Source organism: Bos indicus, chromosome 4 (genome assembly GCF_029378745.1).
Source record: "Bos indicus isolate NIAB-ARS_2022 breed Sahiwal x Tharparkar chromosome 4, NIAB-ARS_B.indTharparkar_mat_pri_1.0, whole genome shotgun sequence".
Lineage (NCBI taxonomy): Eukaryota > Metazoa > Chordata > Mammalia > Artiodactyla > Bovidae > Bos > Bos indicus.
Genome location: NC_091763.1, coordinates 103,417,006 through 103,433,837, shown reverse-complemented (window position 1 = coordinate 103,433,837; position 16,832 = coordinate 103,417,006). Strand labels below are relative to the sequence as shown.

Here is a 16,832-nt window from a genome sequence, read left to right as displayed (position 1 = left end):
CACAGTCAGGAAGCTGATGTGCTGCTGCCCAAAAGACGGCCTGAAGAATTAACATCCAGTTAACGGGGGAAAGCGCACACACCCACTCAGGCCAACTTCGTGCTGTGCTGGTGGCATCAGAGCCAGGCTTGAGGAAAGAAGCAAAGGAACCCAGCACGCAGTGTCATTTGGAGGGTTTGTTATTTTGCGGTGTTAAGTTAAATCCAGTGAACCAGTTTCCATCACCTGACTTTTCCCGGGAGAGGTGAGTTTTGAGGAGAGTACCCCGTGGCTCCTCTTTCCTGGGCTTCATTCAGAACACCCCAGTGGTTAAGGGCTGCACTTTATGAAAAGACTGCATCTTGAAGAGAAGATACTGCACCCGGCTGTCCCCAGCTGCCAGTCCTACACTTCCCCGTGTTACAAAGCCGTTGCTGACGTGTAGCGACGACCTGCTGTCCTGCCTGCCTTCCACAGGGCAGAGGGAGGAGGGCCAGAGCGGCTTGGAAAGCACGGGGCAGAGCCATGCCCGGGGGACGGACCCAGCGTGATCAGGAGAGGCCTGCAGGCATGTGGAAGGCGGGGGCAGAGTGAACACCGGCTACTGTGCGTGATGCCTGGGGACCAGGGCCACCCCTGGCTCCTTCCAGACCCCGTTTCAGATTTCTCCAGAAGGTAGTCAAGTTTAAAGTGATCATAATGGTGACATGTATATGCGTATCTTGGGGCTTCCCAGGTGGCGCTAATGGTAAAGAACCCACCTGTTGGTGCAGGAGACATAAGAGATGTGGGTTTTGATCCCTGGGTCAGAAAGATCGATCCTCTGGAGAAGGAAATGGCAACCCACTCCAGTATTCTTACCTGGAGAATCCCATAGAGGATCCTGGCAAGGTACAGTCCATATTGAGAAATATATATATATATATATATATATATGGATAATGTAACTCAAATGGAATGTATGCACCAAATTTAAAATGTACAGGGTTTTTTTTTTGGTCCTCAGTCATTTCAGTCACTCAGTCATGTCCGACTCTTTGCGACCCCATGGACTGCACACCAGGCTTCCCTGTCCATCACCAGCTCCCAGGGCTTACTCAAACTTATGTCCATCAAGTCAGTGATGCCATCCAACCATCTCATCCTCTGTCATCCCCTTCTCCTCCTGCCTTCAATCTTTCCCAGCATCAGGTTCTTTTCCAGTGAGGCAGTTCTTCACATCAGGTGGCCAAACTATTGGAGTTTCAGCTTCAGCATCAATCCTTCCAGTGAATATTCAGGACTGATTTCCTTTAGGATTGACTGGTTGGATCTCCTTGCTGTCCAAGGGACTCTCAAGAATCCTCTCCAACACCACAGTTGAAAAGCATCAATTCTTCAGTGCTCAGCTTTCTTTAAATCGAAGGCCATGTGATACACTGGAAGGAGCATGCTGGCCTGGTGGCATTGGACCCCAGCCCCTCCACTCACGTGACAGGCTAGTCAAAGGCTGTTGGCCATTTCTTTCTGGTTGGGTAGAAAGGGAGTGGGAACAGCACAGTGAACAGTTCACACCCCCATACAGGTGGCCGGGCCAGCAGCTGTCATCTCCATCAGCTGGGGCAGCTGTCCCTGTGAACAATCCCACGTCCCATGCCACTGTCGCCGACTCGGCCCCTGGTGGAACCTGAAGGAGGACTCTGAATTGCCTTACATTCTCAGTGCTCATGGGTAGGAGGAGCTGTGTAGCTGGTGATGAAGAGGGAGTGCAGGCTCTGGACAACCCAACAGAAAAAAAAAAAAAAAAAACAGAAACCAAATTTAAAAGTGGGCTAAGGATTTGGACAGAGTTTACTTAAAAGAAGATGTACCAGCAGCCATATGAAGAGTGCTCAGCCTCACTCATAATCAGGGAAATGCGAAGCAAAACCATGGTGTGGTATCACCTCACACATGGCAGGATGGCTGTTACCAAAAAGACAAAAGCTGATCATTGTTGATGGAGGAAGTGGAGACATTGGAACTCTTGGACACTGCTGGTGGGAATATAAGTTGGTGCAGCTATTATGGAAAACAGTATGGAGGTTCCTCACAAAAATTAAAAATAGGGACTTCTCAGGTAGTCCAGTGGTTAAGACTCCATGCTTCCAATGCAGGAGGTGCAGGCTCGATCCCCGGTCAGAGAAGTAAGATCCCACGTTCTGTGGGGCACAACCAAAAAGTGAAAAATAGAACTGCCATGTGATCTAGCAGGCCCACTTCTGAGTGTTTATCCAAAAGAATTAAAATTAGAACCTCAAAGAGATACCTACACTCCCATGTTGACTGCAGCATCAGTCACAGTAGCCAAGATGTAGAAGCAGCCTAAGTGTCCATCAGATGAATGGATAAAAAAAGGTGACCTGTGCAGACAGTGGGATGCTGTTCAGCCTTAAAAAGAAGGAAAATGTGCAGTATGCGACCTCATACATGAGCTATGTAAAATAGTCTAATTCACAAAATCAAAGAATTAAATCTCGGTTGTCAGGGGCTGTGAGTAGGGGGACATGGGCAGTCACTAATCAACAGGCATAAATCTCAGTTACAATGAATAAGCTTCAGAGATCTGCTATATAGCGTCACTGATACCGTATTGTATACTTAAAATTTTAAGAAAGTAGATCTCTTGTTGCATATTCTTAGCACAATAAAATATAAAGTTTTAAATAAACTAAGACCACACTCAGTCACAAAAAGAAAAAGGAGCAGAAGAAGAATGCTCACGCTTGGTTCCAGCCCAGCTCTGTCCCCAACCAGCTATGTGACCTTGAACATCCAAGTGACCTAAAGCACCCAACATTTTCCTGTTCTCAAAATGGAAGTTATAATTTTCTCCACCTCATAGTCTGGCTGTGAGGATTCAAGGGGATAAAACATGTGAAGGATTTTGAATAGTAGTTGTGCATTCAGTAAACATTATCTATATTCAGTAATCAATGTCATTTCACATATAGTGTTGATTATGGCATGGAAAGTTCATTGGTGGAGATGAGTTTTGACTCTGGTCTTGCAGGATGGAATTGACCGGCAAATGGAAATCAGAAGAGCATATTCCAGGTAGGGTCCTACAGAGAAGGGGTCGCAGAATGTGTCTGATTCTCCAGCCATGTGTTCTCCACTGGGGCTGATTTCTTTGCTTCTTAGCTCCTTGTTTCTTTTCATCACTTGAAAATGATGAAAATTGTCTACTGCCATGACAACACAGTGCAGTCGTGAACTCTGGCAGCTTTGTTCTTTATTCAGAAGTGATGTTCTGTCGAGGCCATTTAAGCAAGGATTTCTCATTCTGCTCTTGTCACTGTCTGTCTCACTTCCATTAACCAGTTTGTAATGGGATTGATAAGCTATCAATAATAATTAGACAGTGTCGTGGGATGAATCCCAGCAGAATCGACATGTAGGAGCTAAAAGAATCCGTAGTCATCGTGTCAAATGCGTGCTCATTTTTAAATTGACTCATTTAACAGCTTCCCTTTTGTTCTTTAATCTGCATAGTACATCAAGTAGAGCACAGAGATTCTAACAATAGAAGATATTAGAAACAGAGCTATCAAATTAATTCACCTCTTCCAAACCTGTCACATGTAAACCCAAAAACGTAGGTATATCAGCATCAGACTGTGTTGTACCTGTCTGCTCGTCAGGCATGGGGACTTCCAGCTCCAAAAAAAGGGAGGAATCCCTGAAGAGCTCAGAGGTTTTATCCCACACTCCTGATAGATATCAAGAAAATGACACGCAGAATTCCTCTACCCTTTGGTGGAAAGACTCACCACTTGTTAGTTCTGAGGGGTCATCTAGATCAGCTGTCGGCTTTATAAGACTCTTGCCAGAAAGCCATCCTCTTGTGACAGGAAGCTCACTGGTTCACAAATTGGCCCACTGTATGTTCAGATAATTCCAGTTGTCAGAAAATTCTTAACTCGTATTGAGCTGAAGCTTCTCTGCAATTTCTAAACTTGAGTAAAGAATTCCAAGTATGTCCACCTTGAATTCGGTTACAGCTTGGCCAGAATTAGTGGGGGTGGGGTGTGTGTATGTTTAATTTGCCCGTTTTCTATTTGTGTGTTAGTCCCTCAGTCGTGTCTGACTCTTTGTGACCACATGAACTGTAGCCTTCCAGGCTCATCTGTCCATGGGATTCTCCAGGCAAGAATACTGGAATGGGTGGCCATTTCCTTCTCCAGTGGATCTTCCTGACCAGGGATCAAACCCATGTCTCCTGCATTGGAGGCAGATTCTTCACAGTCCGAGCCACCGCAGAAGCCCTATTTAATGAACTACTCAGAACCTAAGGAGGATAGGTAGTCAGCAGGGATTGCCTTGGTCTGGGTCTCCGTGAAAAATACACTTACTAAAAGGATTTATTTTCTCTCCAAATTAGTAAAGCAAATCCTCTTTTAAATGTCTTTAATAATAAATATTTAGGGGACCACAACTGGCTCCTTTAATGCCACTCTCCCTAACAGTTTCATAGCAGGTTAGAGCTGGAGGGACATCCAGGGTCACCCCAGTATATCCAAGCCACTGCCCAAGGTCACACCAATGACATGGACAGCCGAGCCAGGCCCAGAGCACCAGCTCTGAGGACACATTTGGCAACAGCCAGCCTCTGTCCTTTACGTGGGGTCCACCACCCACAGTCTGCGCACCTGCAGCAGAACGTTTCTGCGTTTAGTGAGGTGACCAGATGAGTCACTGTGTGTGTGTCATTTAATCAGGCGGAACTGGCTGTGACCGAGGCTGAGAGTGAAGGGCGGGGCAGGCAAGCCGCACGCTCTCAGTCTCCCAGCGCTGACCCTGGTCCTGGGAGCATTTTGTGATGGTGCCAGGAGTTGGGGGTTAGAGCTGGGGGCGTTTCCTGTAATAACATCTTATTACACTACAGACTGCTCCCAGGCCCGCCCCACCCCCCCACAGAGAGCAGCTGTAGCTTCTCTCACCAGTTCCTTTTTTTTTGTAAGGCAGCTCTCCTTCCTCCCAGTGTGTTGTGGGTTAGTCACTCAGTCGTGTCCAACTCTTTGCCTCCCCCTGGACTGTAGCCCATCAGGCTCTTCTGTCCATGGATTTTCCAGGCAAGAATACTGCAGTGGGTTGCCATTGCCTCCTCCGGGGGATCTTTCCAACCCAGGGATCGAACCCAAGTCTCCTGTTTCTCCTGCGTTGCAGGCGGATTCTTTACTGCTGAGCCATCAGGAAAGCCCCAGTGCTCCATCCTATTTCCACAGCTTTCCAGAACTCTTGTTGCTCTCAGATTTCTTGTCCCTGCTGTGCAGGCTTGGGGATCTTTCCCCGGTGCCCCACTTTCTAGTTCTGCCACATCTGAGTCATTCATCCCCACCTACCCTGTGAGTCCCATTTGCTTTCTTGTCCCTGAATAAGCATATGGACTTTAAAACTTGAGATATAATTTGAGTACCGTAGAGTTCACCCATTTAAAGTATACAATTAAGTGGTTCGGGGCCTATTACATTATTTTTTTTTTCAGTTGTGGCACTCAGATTCAGTTCAGTGTCTCAGTTGTGGCCGACTCTTTGCAACCCCATGAACTGCAGCACGCCAGGCCTCCCTGTCCATCACCAACTCCCAGAGTTTACCCAGACTCACGTCACGTCCATTGAGTCGGTGATGCCATCCAACCATCTCATCCTCTGTTGTCCCCTTCTCCTCCTGCCCTCAATCTTCCCCAGCATCGGGGTCTTTTCAAATGAGTCAGCTCTTCGCATCAGGTGCCCAAAGGATTGGCATTTCAGCTTCAACATCAGTCCTTCCAATGAACACCCAGGACTGATCTCCTTTAGGATGGACTGGTTGGATCTCCTTGCAGTCCAAGGACTCTCCAACACCACAGTTCAAAAGCATCAATTCTTTGGCGCTCAGCTTTCTTTATAGTCCAACTCTCACGTCCATACATGACTATTGGAATAACCATAGCCTTGACTAGACGGACCTTTGTTGACAAAGTATGTCCCTGCTTTTTAATATGCTATCTAGGTTGGTCATAACTTTCCTTCCAAGGAGTAAATGTCTTTTCATTTCATGGCTGCAATCACTATCTGCAGTGATTTTGGAGCCCCAGAAAATAAAGTCTGCCACTGTTTCCCCATCTATTTGCCATGAAGTGATAGGACCAGATCCCATGATCTTAGTTTTCTGAATGTTGAGCCTTAAGCCAACTTTTTCACTCTCCTCTTTCACCTTCATCAAGAGGCTCTTTAGTTCCTCTTCACTTTCTGCCATAAGGGTGGTGTCATCTGCATATCTGAGGTTATTGATATTTCTCCCAGCAATCTTGATTCCAGCTTGTGCTTCATCCAGCCCATTGTTTCTCATGATGTACTCTACATAAATTAAATAAGCCAAGTGACAGTATATAGCCTTGACGTACTCCTTTTCCTATTTGAAAACAGTCTGTTTTTCCATGTCCAGTTCTAACTGTTCCTTCCTGACCTGCATACAGGTTTCTCAAGAGGCGGGTCAGCTGGTCTGGTATTCCCATCTCTCTGTACATACGTAATAAAGTGTGCCACTTGAACCATTGTTAAGTGTACAGTTCAGTGACACTGAATACGTTCATGTGTGCAGCTGTCACCCCCATTTCCAAAACTTTTCCATCCCCTCAAACAGAAACTTTGTACCATTAAGCAGCAACTCCCCAGACTCCTCTCCCCACCCCCCAGCCCCTGGTACCCAACCTCTAATTTACATTCTGTCTCTATTAATTTGCCTATTCTAGGAATCTCGTATAAGTGGAATCACACAATATCTGTCCTTTTGTGTCCGGCTTATTTCACTTAGCATAACATTTCCAAGATTCATCCATATTGTAGCATGTATCAGAACTTTATTCGTTTTTATGGCTGAATACTATTCTGTTGATCACCCGATGGGCACTGAGGTTATTTCCACCTTTTGGCTATGGTGAATACTACAGCAGTGAACATTAGCATACAAGTGTCTGTTTTGGCTTTCAATTCCGTTTTGTACTTACCTAGACCAGAATCACTGGGTCATACAGTAACTGTTTACCTCAAACTGTGTTTGAGCAACAAGCATGTGGGCCTTTTGCATTTCAGCTGTTACAAGTAGAAAGTGTAGTTCTTTATCCGCTGGAGGAGGAAATGGCAACGCACTCCAATATTCTTGACAGGATAATCCCATGGACAGAGGAGCCTGGTAGGTTATAGTCCATTGGAGTTGCAGAGTCGGACGTGACTGAGCGACTGAGCACACATGCACGTAGTTTTTCTTAATTAAGATATATCCATTTTATCAGTTAGAATGAAGAACTATAAGTGTATGCAATCAATTCATTCCTTGCCTTCTTCTGAGTTCTTAATTATCATCTGCACAGCTCACTTGACAGTTCATCATGGAAGCCTTTATGACATCCTTTCTCTTTAACTGATTATTTTAAAACTTCTAGTGTGTAACTTGTCATGTTTTTATACAATCCTTCACTGAGATTTTAATCAGCTCCTAGGGCGGAGACACATATTATATTTCTTTATACTGAAATTCCCTGTACCACCTAGCATAGATTGCCAAGGATTCTAACTGATGAGTTTTAACTTCTTTCCTATCAGTCTTCTGGTTTATTCCTAGACTGGAAACTTTTCCAGCAAGTCTGTTACCTTCATAGAACTCACTTTGCCTAGAGATATTTTTTACCTGCAAACCTGTTTCCACATGTTAAATGAGGTAACACTAATAATGGAAGCTAGTTTTCATAGAATACTTACTCTGTGTTGTGTACCATTCAAAATACTTTGTGTATTTTCTCATTTGATTCTCAGAACAAGCCTGTGATGTAGGTACTATTATTATCTACACCTTACTGGTAAGGAGATTGACTCTCTTGGAGGTTGAACAGTCACCCAAGACCACCAGCACTTGCTGAAGTTAGACATCTGTCTTCCGGGCCTGTGTCCTTACCCACAGATGCAGAGAGGGACCCTTCCACCCTGATCCGGGGGGACAGAAGGTACAGCCCCAGGAGGAATTATCCAGCCCAGATGTCAGCAGTGCAGGCTTCGGGGAGCAAGGCATCAGGCCTCCTGTGGACTCACTCCCAGCCCCTCAGCCTTTTGTAGACCAGCAGACCTGGGGCTCCAGTTTCTCATTTCTCCACTGCCCTCAGGTGGGGCAGAGATCAATCTTGGAATCTGGCTGTCACTGGCTGTATGACCTTGGGCAAGACACCTGGGTTGGGAGGTGGCAGTATTGTGGCTCCATTAGGCGCTCTATAAATACCGGCTTCTTAGCCAAGTGGTTGGACACTGACCATCTTACTTAGGCAATCGATATTTCTTAAAAATAGATGATCAATATACAAAAATAGATGTGATCCATTTTTACACCTTTCACAATAAGCAAGCAATTCCGTATCTGTCATCCCACCAGCCTCTCACTGAGCTGCGAGGCAGACAGAATTGGTTCCCAAAGTGACAAACATAAATATCTCAGGAAAAAAGAAATGTGCTGGTCAAGAGCCAGGCAAAGTGTGTTCCTCCCCATCAGTATATGAAGTCTCGGTTCTAGAACGAAGACCAAGGGTTCAGAGCAGCGCCCTCACAGGCATCTTTTACCGCCACCCCACCCTCGGCCCGGCAGTGGAGAAGCTGTAGGAAGGTTGGGACTTCCCTGAGATGGGGACCTGGGGGTCTTAGGTGGCCTGCACGGCAAAGCCATCGCCCCTCCCATCCTCAGAGCCAAGAGGTGGCTGATGCTATGGGGTCCAGCTCCAATTCCTCAGCTGTGTGCGGGATTAGCAGGGTCAGCACCTCGCTCTCCCATCCCTCTCACTACATCCCAGCCCCTCTTGGATGTCTTATCCTCCCTTGCCTAAATTGGCGGGGTCTCCCAGGCCCCAAGCCTAATAAAGGTTATGCTCTTCCTTCCCAGGGGTGTTTTTCTTCCACACCACAGCCTCGCGTTGCTGGGGTCTGCCTGGGTGCTCCGTGTGCTTTTCTGTCCCTCCCTGGTGGCTCAGAGGGCACTTGTGTGAATTGGAATATCTCCTGCCTTATCAGTAAACAAGAATGTCACAGCCATCCGTGATTTCAGGCCTCCAAATGTAATGTCAAATGGAGTATTTTCTGCCATAGTAAACAGGGATGTCACAACCTAGCTATTTTTCCTTAATTAACACTTTTGATGTTCAGACTACTTGCCCCTTGCTACAAACTTCTATATAACCTGATTCCTCCCGCTACCTCCTCGGAACAGTTATCTCAGGATCACTTGAGATGCTGTCTCTCGGACTCCCAAGTCCTAGGTGGATGTTGTCTAGTCGCTCATTTGTGTCTGACTCTTTGCAACCCCATGGACTGCAGCACGCCAGGCTTCCCTGTCCCTCACTATCTCCCAGAGTTTGCTCAAACTCATGTCCATTGAGTCAGTGATGCCAGCCAACCATCTCATCTCTACCATCCCCTTCTCTTCTTGCCCTCAATCTTTCCCAGCATCAGGGTCTTTACCAGTGAATTGGCTCTTCATATCAGGTGGTCAAAGGATTGGAGCTTCAGCTTCAGCATCAGTCCTTCCAGTAAATATTCAGGGTTGATTTCCTTTAGGATTGAATGGTTTGATCGCCAAGTGGTCCAAAGGACTAGGAATTCCCACCAAACAAAAGATAATTCTCAATTTCAAGGTTGTGCCTGTTTTTTTAGTGGACAGCTGCCATACAGCTCTGGGCTGCCAGTGCTTCCCCGGCAGGTCTGCTGAGCCCTGATGAATGGGGGAGAGCCCAGGCCTGCCCGGAAGGTTCTCTCACCCCATTTCCAGAAGCTTCTGTGGGCCCCACTCCAGCCTCTTCTCTTGTCCTCGCATCATCCCCACCCCCACCCCCAACCCCGCCGGTGAGACTGGTGACACCTGGGTTTCCCCATCAGGGTTCTCAAGAGCAGAAGTCACATTCCTACCCTCTCTCCTGCTCTGCCTGCCCCTGCCTGCAGCAAGTGCAGCTCTGCCCGGCCGGTCAGGTGTCTCACCACACAGCCTCTCATGGTCCTTGTTTCTCTCTTTGCATTTCCAGCACTGTCTCCAAGCAGAGAAAAAACGTCATCAGCTGTGTCACGGTCCACGACTCTCCCTACTCCGACTCCTCCAGCAACACCAGCCCCTACTCCGTGCAGCACCGCGCCGGGCACACCACCACCACCTTCGACACCAAGGGGAGCCTGGAGCCACACTGCACGGGGAACCCCCGGACCATCATCGTGCCCCCCCTGAAAACCCAGGCCAGCGAGGTGCTGGTGGAGTGTGACAGCTTGGGGCCAGGTAATTCGGGGCGGAGCTGCCAGGAGCATCTCTCTCAAGGCTGGTTTTCTGCTTCCTGTGGCTCGCAATCTTGTTACAGGAGCACTTAATAAGCCCTGGGTCGGGGGAGTGTGTGGTTAATAGATCTTTACCAAGGATCCTGTTTGAGAAGGTTCCTTGTTGTCAGCCAAGGCGGCCAGAGATGACCTCATATCTGTCACAAAAAGTCCTCCCTGTGATGACGGCCGCCTCATTTCTAAACTATCTCACGGATGGGTGGACAGATGGGTGGATGGATGGATGGATGGATGGGTGGGGAGTTTGCAAAGAGTTTGTCGCCTGAGTGGGAACAAGCCTGGTCAGCCCTCAATGTTTCCTACTGAGGGTGGCTTTCTTTGCTCTCAAGGGACCATTCTCAGGAACCATATGTTCTGGAATTATTCCATTTGGGCACTTCTTAGGTTTCTCACACCTGGTGGCAGTGCAAACATTCAGGAGAGTGAGAAGGGAGCCTTTCTTTTGTAAGAGGGGTGAATGCGAGAGAGAAGGCGGGTAAGGGAACCAGTGGGTCCTAGGGCAAGTGCACCCATTTAGGAAAAGATACATCTGAAAGTTAAGAATCTGGGCATTAATCCCTCAAACCTCTCCTTGCCTCACACCCTTAAGTCCTCAGGTCACCTGCATGTAGCCCATTTATAAAGATTACAGCCTTAAATGCACACATCTTGGTGTGTGCTCTCCTGCTTAATTAACAGTGAAGGTGTCAAGACTATGTTGTTGAAAACCTTAAGACCAGCAAAAAGAGAATGACATACTGTTTTTCATCTGTAATCCAAAATCCAAAAAGCTCTGAAAACCAGATTTTAAGTTCATAGCAAACTCGGCTGGTAAACCCAGACCTGAACTAGCCAGAGGCTGTTTGCAAGTCCCTTTGTCATATTCCTGTTTGTGTCATAGTCATATCTGTGCCAGTTAGTGAAATGTCCCGTATTTTATAACAGAAATATTCACTTCTTTTTATTATGTGGTTAGTGCCCAAGGCTCCTTTGAGGGTAACCTAAAATGTTGAATATGTATCAAATTCCCTTCTAAAATCTGAAAGTCTTTATTTCATAAGTGTCTGACCCTAGGGTTTTCCAATCGGAGATTGTCAATCTACACAATGAGATGAGCGTTGTAAATTGAGGATGCCCGTGTTCCAGGACCTCTCAGAGGAACTCCGTAGCAGTAACGGCCCCTGTACAATTCAGGACAGTGTCTGTAAGAATTGGCTCAGAACAGACCTTACCCAGGTCCTCTTGCAATTCATAAAGGCAGGGGTGGGGGTGCACAAGTAACTGATGCTGAAATTCCCTTGGCCGTTTAAACACAGAGGAGGATGCATGAGAGAGTGACCATATCATCGAAGGTTAGGCATCTTCCAGCTCAGAGCTTTGTCGGTCTTGGTGCTGGCAAAATTGGGAGTTACTGAAACTTTAAGGTGAGGTGGTCCGATCCCTAGTTGAAACAGGTGAGGAAACCGAAGGCCAGCTTTGCCCCGCCTAACACAGCAGTTTTCTGTTAGGACCCAGAACAACAGCGAGGTGGACAGAGGCGGCTTTGTGGAGCCCACCGGTCACCTCTTTCACATTCCACTGCCCATTTCCACCATCAGCTGTCACGCTGTGGGCCGCCCATGGTGGTTTTGAGGACTCACCCCACTACATTTCCACAGAGATTGTTAGAGCTGAAGGGATGAGAATCTCTCAGGGATACTTTGGACCAAAAAAAAAAAAAAAGGAAGTTACTCTCAGAATTCTCAGAAAGGCTGCTGGTTCTACAGCACCTCATGCTGCTGTCTCTGGGGAAGCCCGTGGTGTGATTTCCTGATGTAAAGAGAGATGTATGTTCCCCTGTGAGGACCTGCCTTCCTAGTGACAGCAGGAGGCAGGAAGGAGCTTCATTCTGGTCCCTGTCAGCCCACCAGCCTGTGGTGTCTCTCAACACTGACACCCACCATTAGCGGCACAACCCTCCTAGTTCAGCTCAGAAGAATCAGGAGAGCAGCCTTCCTCGGCCTCCTGCGGCCCATTTGGCCCCATTATGGACCTTTGCGGGGGTCCCGGGCTTCCCTGAGCCCTCTCAGGTCAAGACAAAAGGCCGTGCAGCCAACAGTCCATTTTCTTTCGTTCTTGTTTTGGTCCATTTTCTCTCAGTGCTCATACCCTCTGTGGGTCCCAGTTCAGAAAGGATCCCTGAGAATGTCTCACGTAGCCTCCTCAGATCTCTTGGGGTAGTTAAGGTTCTTCTGGACGGCAACAGAACAAACTCTGCACTGTTATAAGGAAAATGCAGGACTAGGGTCAACCACCAAGTCCCGGATGGGACAGAACTCCTTGATCTGAGCCACTGGAGGCCCAACGCCTGCTTTCTGGGCACTGCGTCACCCTGACCCAGTGACCCCCAGGCTCCCAGTTTCCCTGCCCCAGGAGACAGGACTTGATGGTCCCAAGTTGGGGCAGACATCTGTTGTTTGAGCCTTAGCCAAGGAACAGGGCTCAATAATAAAGACATCAACCATAGCTAACACTGTTAAGAGCTGAACACGTGCCAGATACTAAGCATTCTACGTCCTTTAACTCAGGTAGTCCTCACAGCAACCCTAATGTAGTTTCCATTACTTTCCCAGTTTTCCACATAGGAATATAGACGCACAGAGAGGTTAACTCACTACGGCCATGCAGGAGGCCCTCCAGGGTTCATGTGGCATCTAAAGCACTCTGCTACCGGCCTTGTGCAGACAGGGCCACTAGGGGCCACCCGTGAACCCAGGCCTGTTCCCGAGCAGTGGATCTTTGAGAGCAGCTAGGAAAGATGGAGGGCAAGAGAAGAAGGGGACAACAGAGAATGAGATGGTTGGATGGCATCTCTGACTCAATGGCATGAGTTTGAGCAAACTCCAGGAGATGGTGAAGGACAGGGAAGCCTGGCATGCGGCAGTCCATGGGGTCACAAAGAGTCGGACACGACTTAGGGACTGAATAACAAGGCTTAGGTAGAGAGCTCTGTACATCCTTCCAGCTCCAAAATATGCCCCAAGAACTTGACCCTCAGCACTTGCCTTCTCCACTCCGAGGTCACTTCATTTCTCTCTGCAGGAGGAAATTCCTAGTCTCTTGGTCCCTTTCAAGACCCTCTTCCCTCATTCTGGGGTCCCCTACTCTGGTGACTTGACAAGCTCTGACCCAGCCCCCGACCCCTGTCCCTGTGATGATGGTGGCCTGGCCCTGTCACATCCATTTCATCTGAAGCTCTCTAACTTACAGGCTCAAGCTATGGGTCCCTTGCACTTAAGAGTTTCTCCCTCAAGTATAATTACTACAAAGTACCCAGAGCATTGACACAGGAGCAGAGAGGTGCCATCCCCAGCTGGGCCCAGGAAGCTTGCACAGCTGGTGATCCACAAGGCAGGGAGGAACTGAATACCAGTACAGCAGCCCTATGGCTGAGCGATGGAGACTGAAGTTGTCCTGAAGTTGCCAACATCTGCAGCTTTCCGTCCTTCACCCTACAGTGGGTCCCCTGAACCCCTCCCTCCACCCCCACCCCCAGGTTTTGGAGGACCTTTGAGAGTCTAACTAAGTTTGGCCTGAGCACAGACCCTGATTCCATGATGCAGGTCAGCTGTGTCCACCAGGGCCAGGCTGGCTCCTGCTCTCCTGGAATCTTACGAAGAATACAAATTCCTGGGCATCTCATGCTTCACTGGGTAGGATGGGAGGGCCCCTGGGCACCGATGCACAGTTGAATTTGGGGTCTCTGCTAGGACCCGCCCCTTCCCAGGGAGGTAGCTCTCCTTTTACTGGGGCAGGGAGGTTGGGGGGAGTGGCTGTTGCCTCCAGGTAGGAGGCTCCTCTCACCCTCAGTGTGCTCCCCAGTCTCCTTCTCCCAGGTTCCTGATTGGCCTTCACTCTCCAGCTTTGTCTCCATCAACAGTTAATCAGCATTCTCTCTTGCTGGCCCCAGCCTCAGGCATCTCCTCATCATGACTTTGATCTCATCACCCTGGGATTTGTAATAGAATTGATCCAACCCAGTTATGTCAAGTGTGCTTTATTAATTGTTAGCATCCCTACCCCCTAAAACAGCCAGAGAGTGCAGAGAATGCTCAGTCACTCAGTTGTATCCGATTCTTTGCGATCCTACGGACTGCAGCAAGCCAGGCTTCTCTGTCCATGGGATTCTCTAGGCAAGAGTGGGTTGCCATGCCGTCCTCCAGGGGATTTTCCAGACCCAGGAATTGAACCCGCATCTTTTGTGTCTCCTGCATTCATACGCGGATTCTTTACCACTAGCGCCACCTGGGAATGACCAGATGTGCTCTTTTTACACTCACAGTCCCGGGGTGCCTGATTGAGACTGTCTGTATTAGACTTTTGTGTTTCCCAAAGATGCTCATCCCCAATAAATCTTCCAAATTCTCACAACTGACAGCACGAGAAATAGCCCTGCCTTCTGAGGTCCTGGGTTTGTCTTGCCGCTTCTCCTTTTACTGGGGTCTTCTCTTAAAGTCCCTACTCTGGGAGGCTCCTTCAAACATGGATGGTTTTAGGGTCGGGGAGTCTGCTGAGGACATTGCAGGTTTTGGCAAGTGTCCGGACTCCCTGTGCTGAAGGCCTCTTGGCATTCACTGTGGATCACTTCCTCTTCATCTAGACAAAGCTTCAGGACAGGAATACCTGATGTCAGGAGAGACACTGAGAGGTAGGCGAGCGGTCACTCTCAATTCCATATGTCCTGTGTCCGTGCATGCGGTTCTTACTTTGCCCCCTGGAGACACAAGTCCCACTCTGCTGGGAATTTGACAGGTCACTCGGCACCAATAATGACTGAAATGGTTTCTTTAATATAAACCGCCTCCCCCTCTTCATTTTATTCTGGTTGTTCCCCCTACCCCTGGGTATATTATTATTGTTCAGTTGCTAAGTTGTGTCCGACTTTTCATGACCCCAAGGACTGCAGCACTCCAGGCTTCCTTGTCCTTCACTATCTCCTGGAGTTGACTCAAGCTCATGCCCATTGAGTCAGTGGTGCCATCCAACCATCTCATCCTCTGTTGCCCCCTTCTCCTTTTTCCCTCAATCCTTCCTGCATCAGAGTCTTTCCCAGTGAGTCGGCTCTTCACATAAGGTGACCAAAGTATTGGAGCTTCAGCATCAGTCCTTCCGATGAATATTCAGGGTTGATTTCCTCTAAGATTGACTGGCTTGGTCTCCTTGCTGTCTGAGAGACCACAGTCCCTTTTTTGAGACTCAGTTTTCTGTACTCTGCTACATCTGTCACTGTGTCTTTGCATCTTGGCAGGTGGCCCCCCACTGCACCCCTGGCTGAAACACAAGGAACCTCAGAGAGCTCTCCTTCCACCTCTTAGATGACCTTTAGGCTTTTCAGTGTCACCAGATAGTAATTCTAAAGTCCATCAGGGTTTGCTCCCAACCAGTGGAACAAGCTGCAGCCCAGGTGTCAGTCCCGAGTCAACATCATCACCGAGTCTGGGGGCAATGCGGCTGATGGGGATCGTCCAGTCTCAGGACTGTGTCCTCGGAAGACTACTGTTGTCCCCCTAGGGCAGGGTCTTCCGGGCAGCCAAGGACCTGTGACTGACCTGTGCCCTTTTCCTCCTCCTGACACAGTCAACACCAGTCACCACTCGTCCTCCTTCAAGTCCAAGTCCTCCAGCAACGTGACCTCCACCAGCGGTCACTCTTCAGGGAGCTCGTCTGGAGCAATTGCCTACCGGCAACAGCGGCCAGGACCACACTTCCAGCAGCAACAGCCTCTCAATCTCAGCCAGGTAAGCACACATGCCACGCTCCCCTGCCCCTCTCCTCCCACCAGCTCACTGGGTGCCCTGGGGTAGCAGGAAGTGCCTTGGTGAGCTCTGGTGGTCTCCCTCTGCTGCAGGTCACCTTGGAAAAGGTGGATCCTCAATACATGGAGAGCCAGTCCAACGCGAAATGACTTGTCTAATGTTCCAAAGCCCTTAGTGATGCAGTGCCTGCTTAAAAATAGTCTGGCCCACATGTTGCCTTTTCAGCCCAGCGAAGGGTAAAACACTGGGTCTGGGCCCACTTCGGCCCAGCACCCCAGAGACAGACCTAGAGTCCAACCACGCCAGGCCTCCTGAGTCATTACAGTGAAGGAGGCCTCACACAGGGACCCCAAACCCAGGAAAAGAGCCGGTAAACTTGGGAGACAGTGGTTGATACTCAGGGGAGTATCAACCAGGCGGTGTCTCCAGGGGCAGCACTCAGCCTGTGTGTCTAGGATCACTCAGGTCTGAATTGCAAAGTGGACTCCAGCCCTGCTTCCTTAGTAGCTGGGAGGTAAGATAAGACCACGTGTGTTGTGACTCAGTCTCTGGCTGAGAGAAGGTGGCTTCATTTGTATGTGACTTCAGAATACGGCAACGTTTCTGAGAGCCTGCTGTTTGGGGAGCAGGACTTCACGGTGAGGCAGGAAAGTGGTCCGCACTCAGAGACGGGCCCGTGTGACACTTCACAGCTGCAGGATGTCCTCGGGAGACATGCTGTCTC

General features: G+C 48.7%; 1 protein-coding gene across 3 annotated transcripts in view; it reads left to right on the top strand.

Moving 5' to 3' along the window:
• HIPK2 (homeodomain interacting protein kinase 2) overlaps positions 1 to 16,832 on the top strand; it is a 204,574-nt gene that overhangs the window by 175,326 nt on the left and 12,416 nt on the right. For all 3 annotated transcript variants that reach the window (XM_070788235.1, XM_070788236.1, XM_070788234.1), the window contains exons 13-14: positions 10,034 to 10,278; positions 15,930 to 16,090. In XM_070788235.1, the coding sequence (XP_070644336.1) occupies positions 10,034 to 10,278; positions 15,930 to 16,090 (406 nt within the window). The remainder of the gene's footprint in view (positions 1 to 10,033; positions 10,279 to 15,929; positions 16,091 to 16,832) is intronic.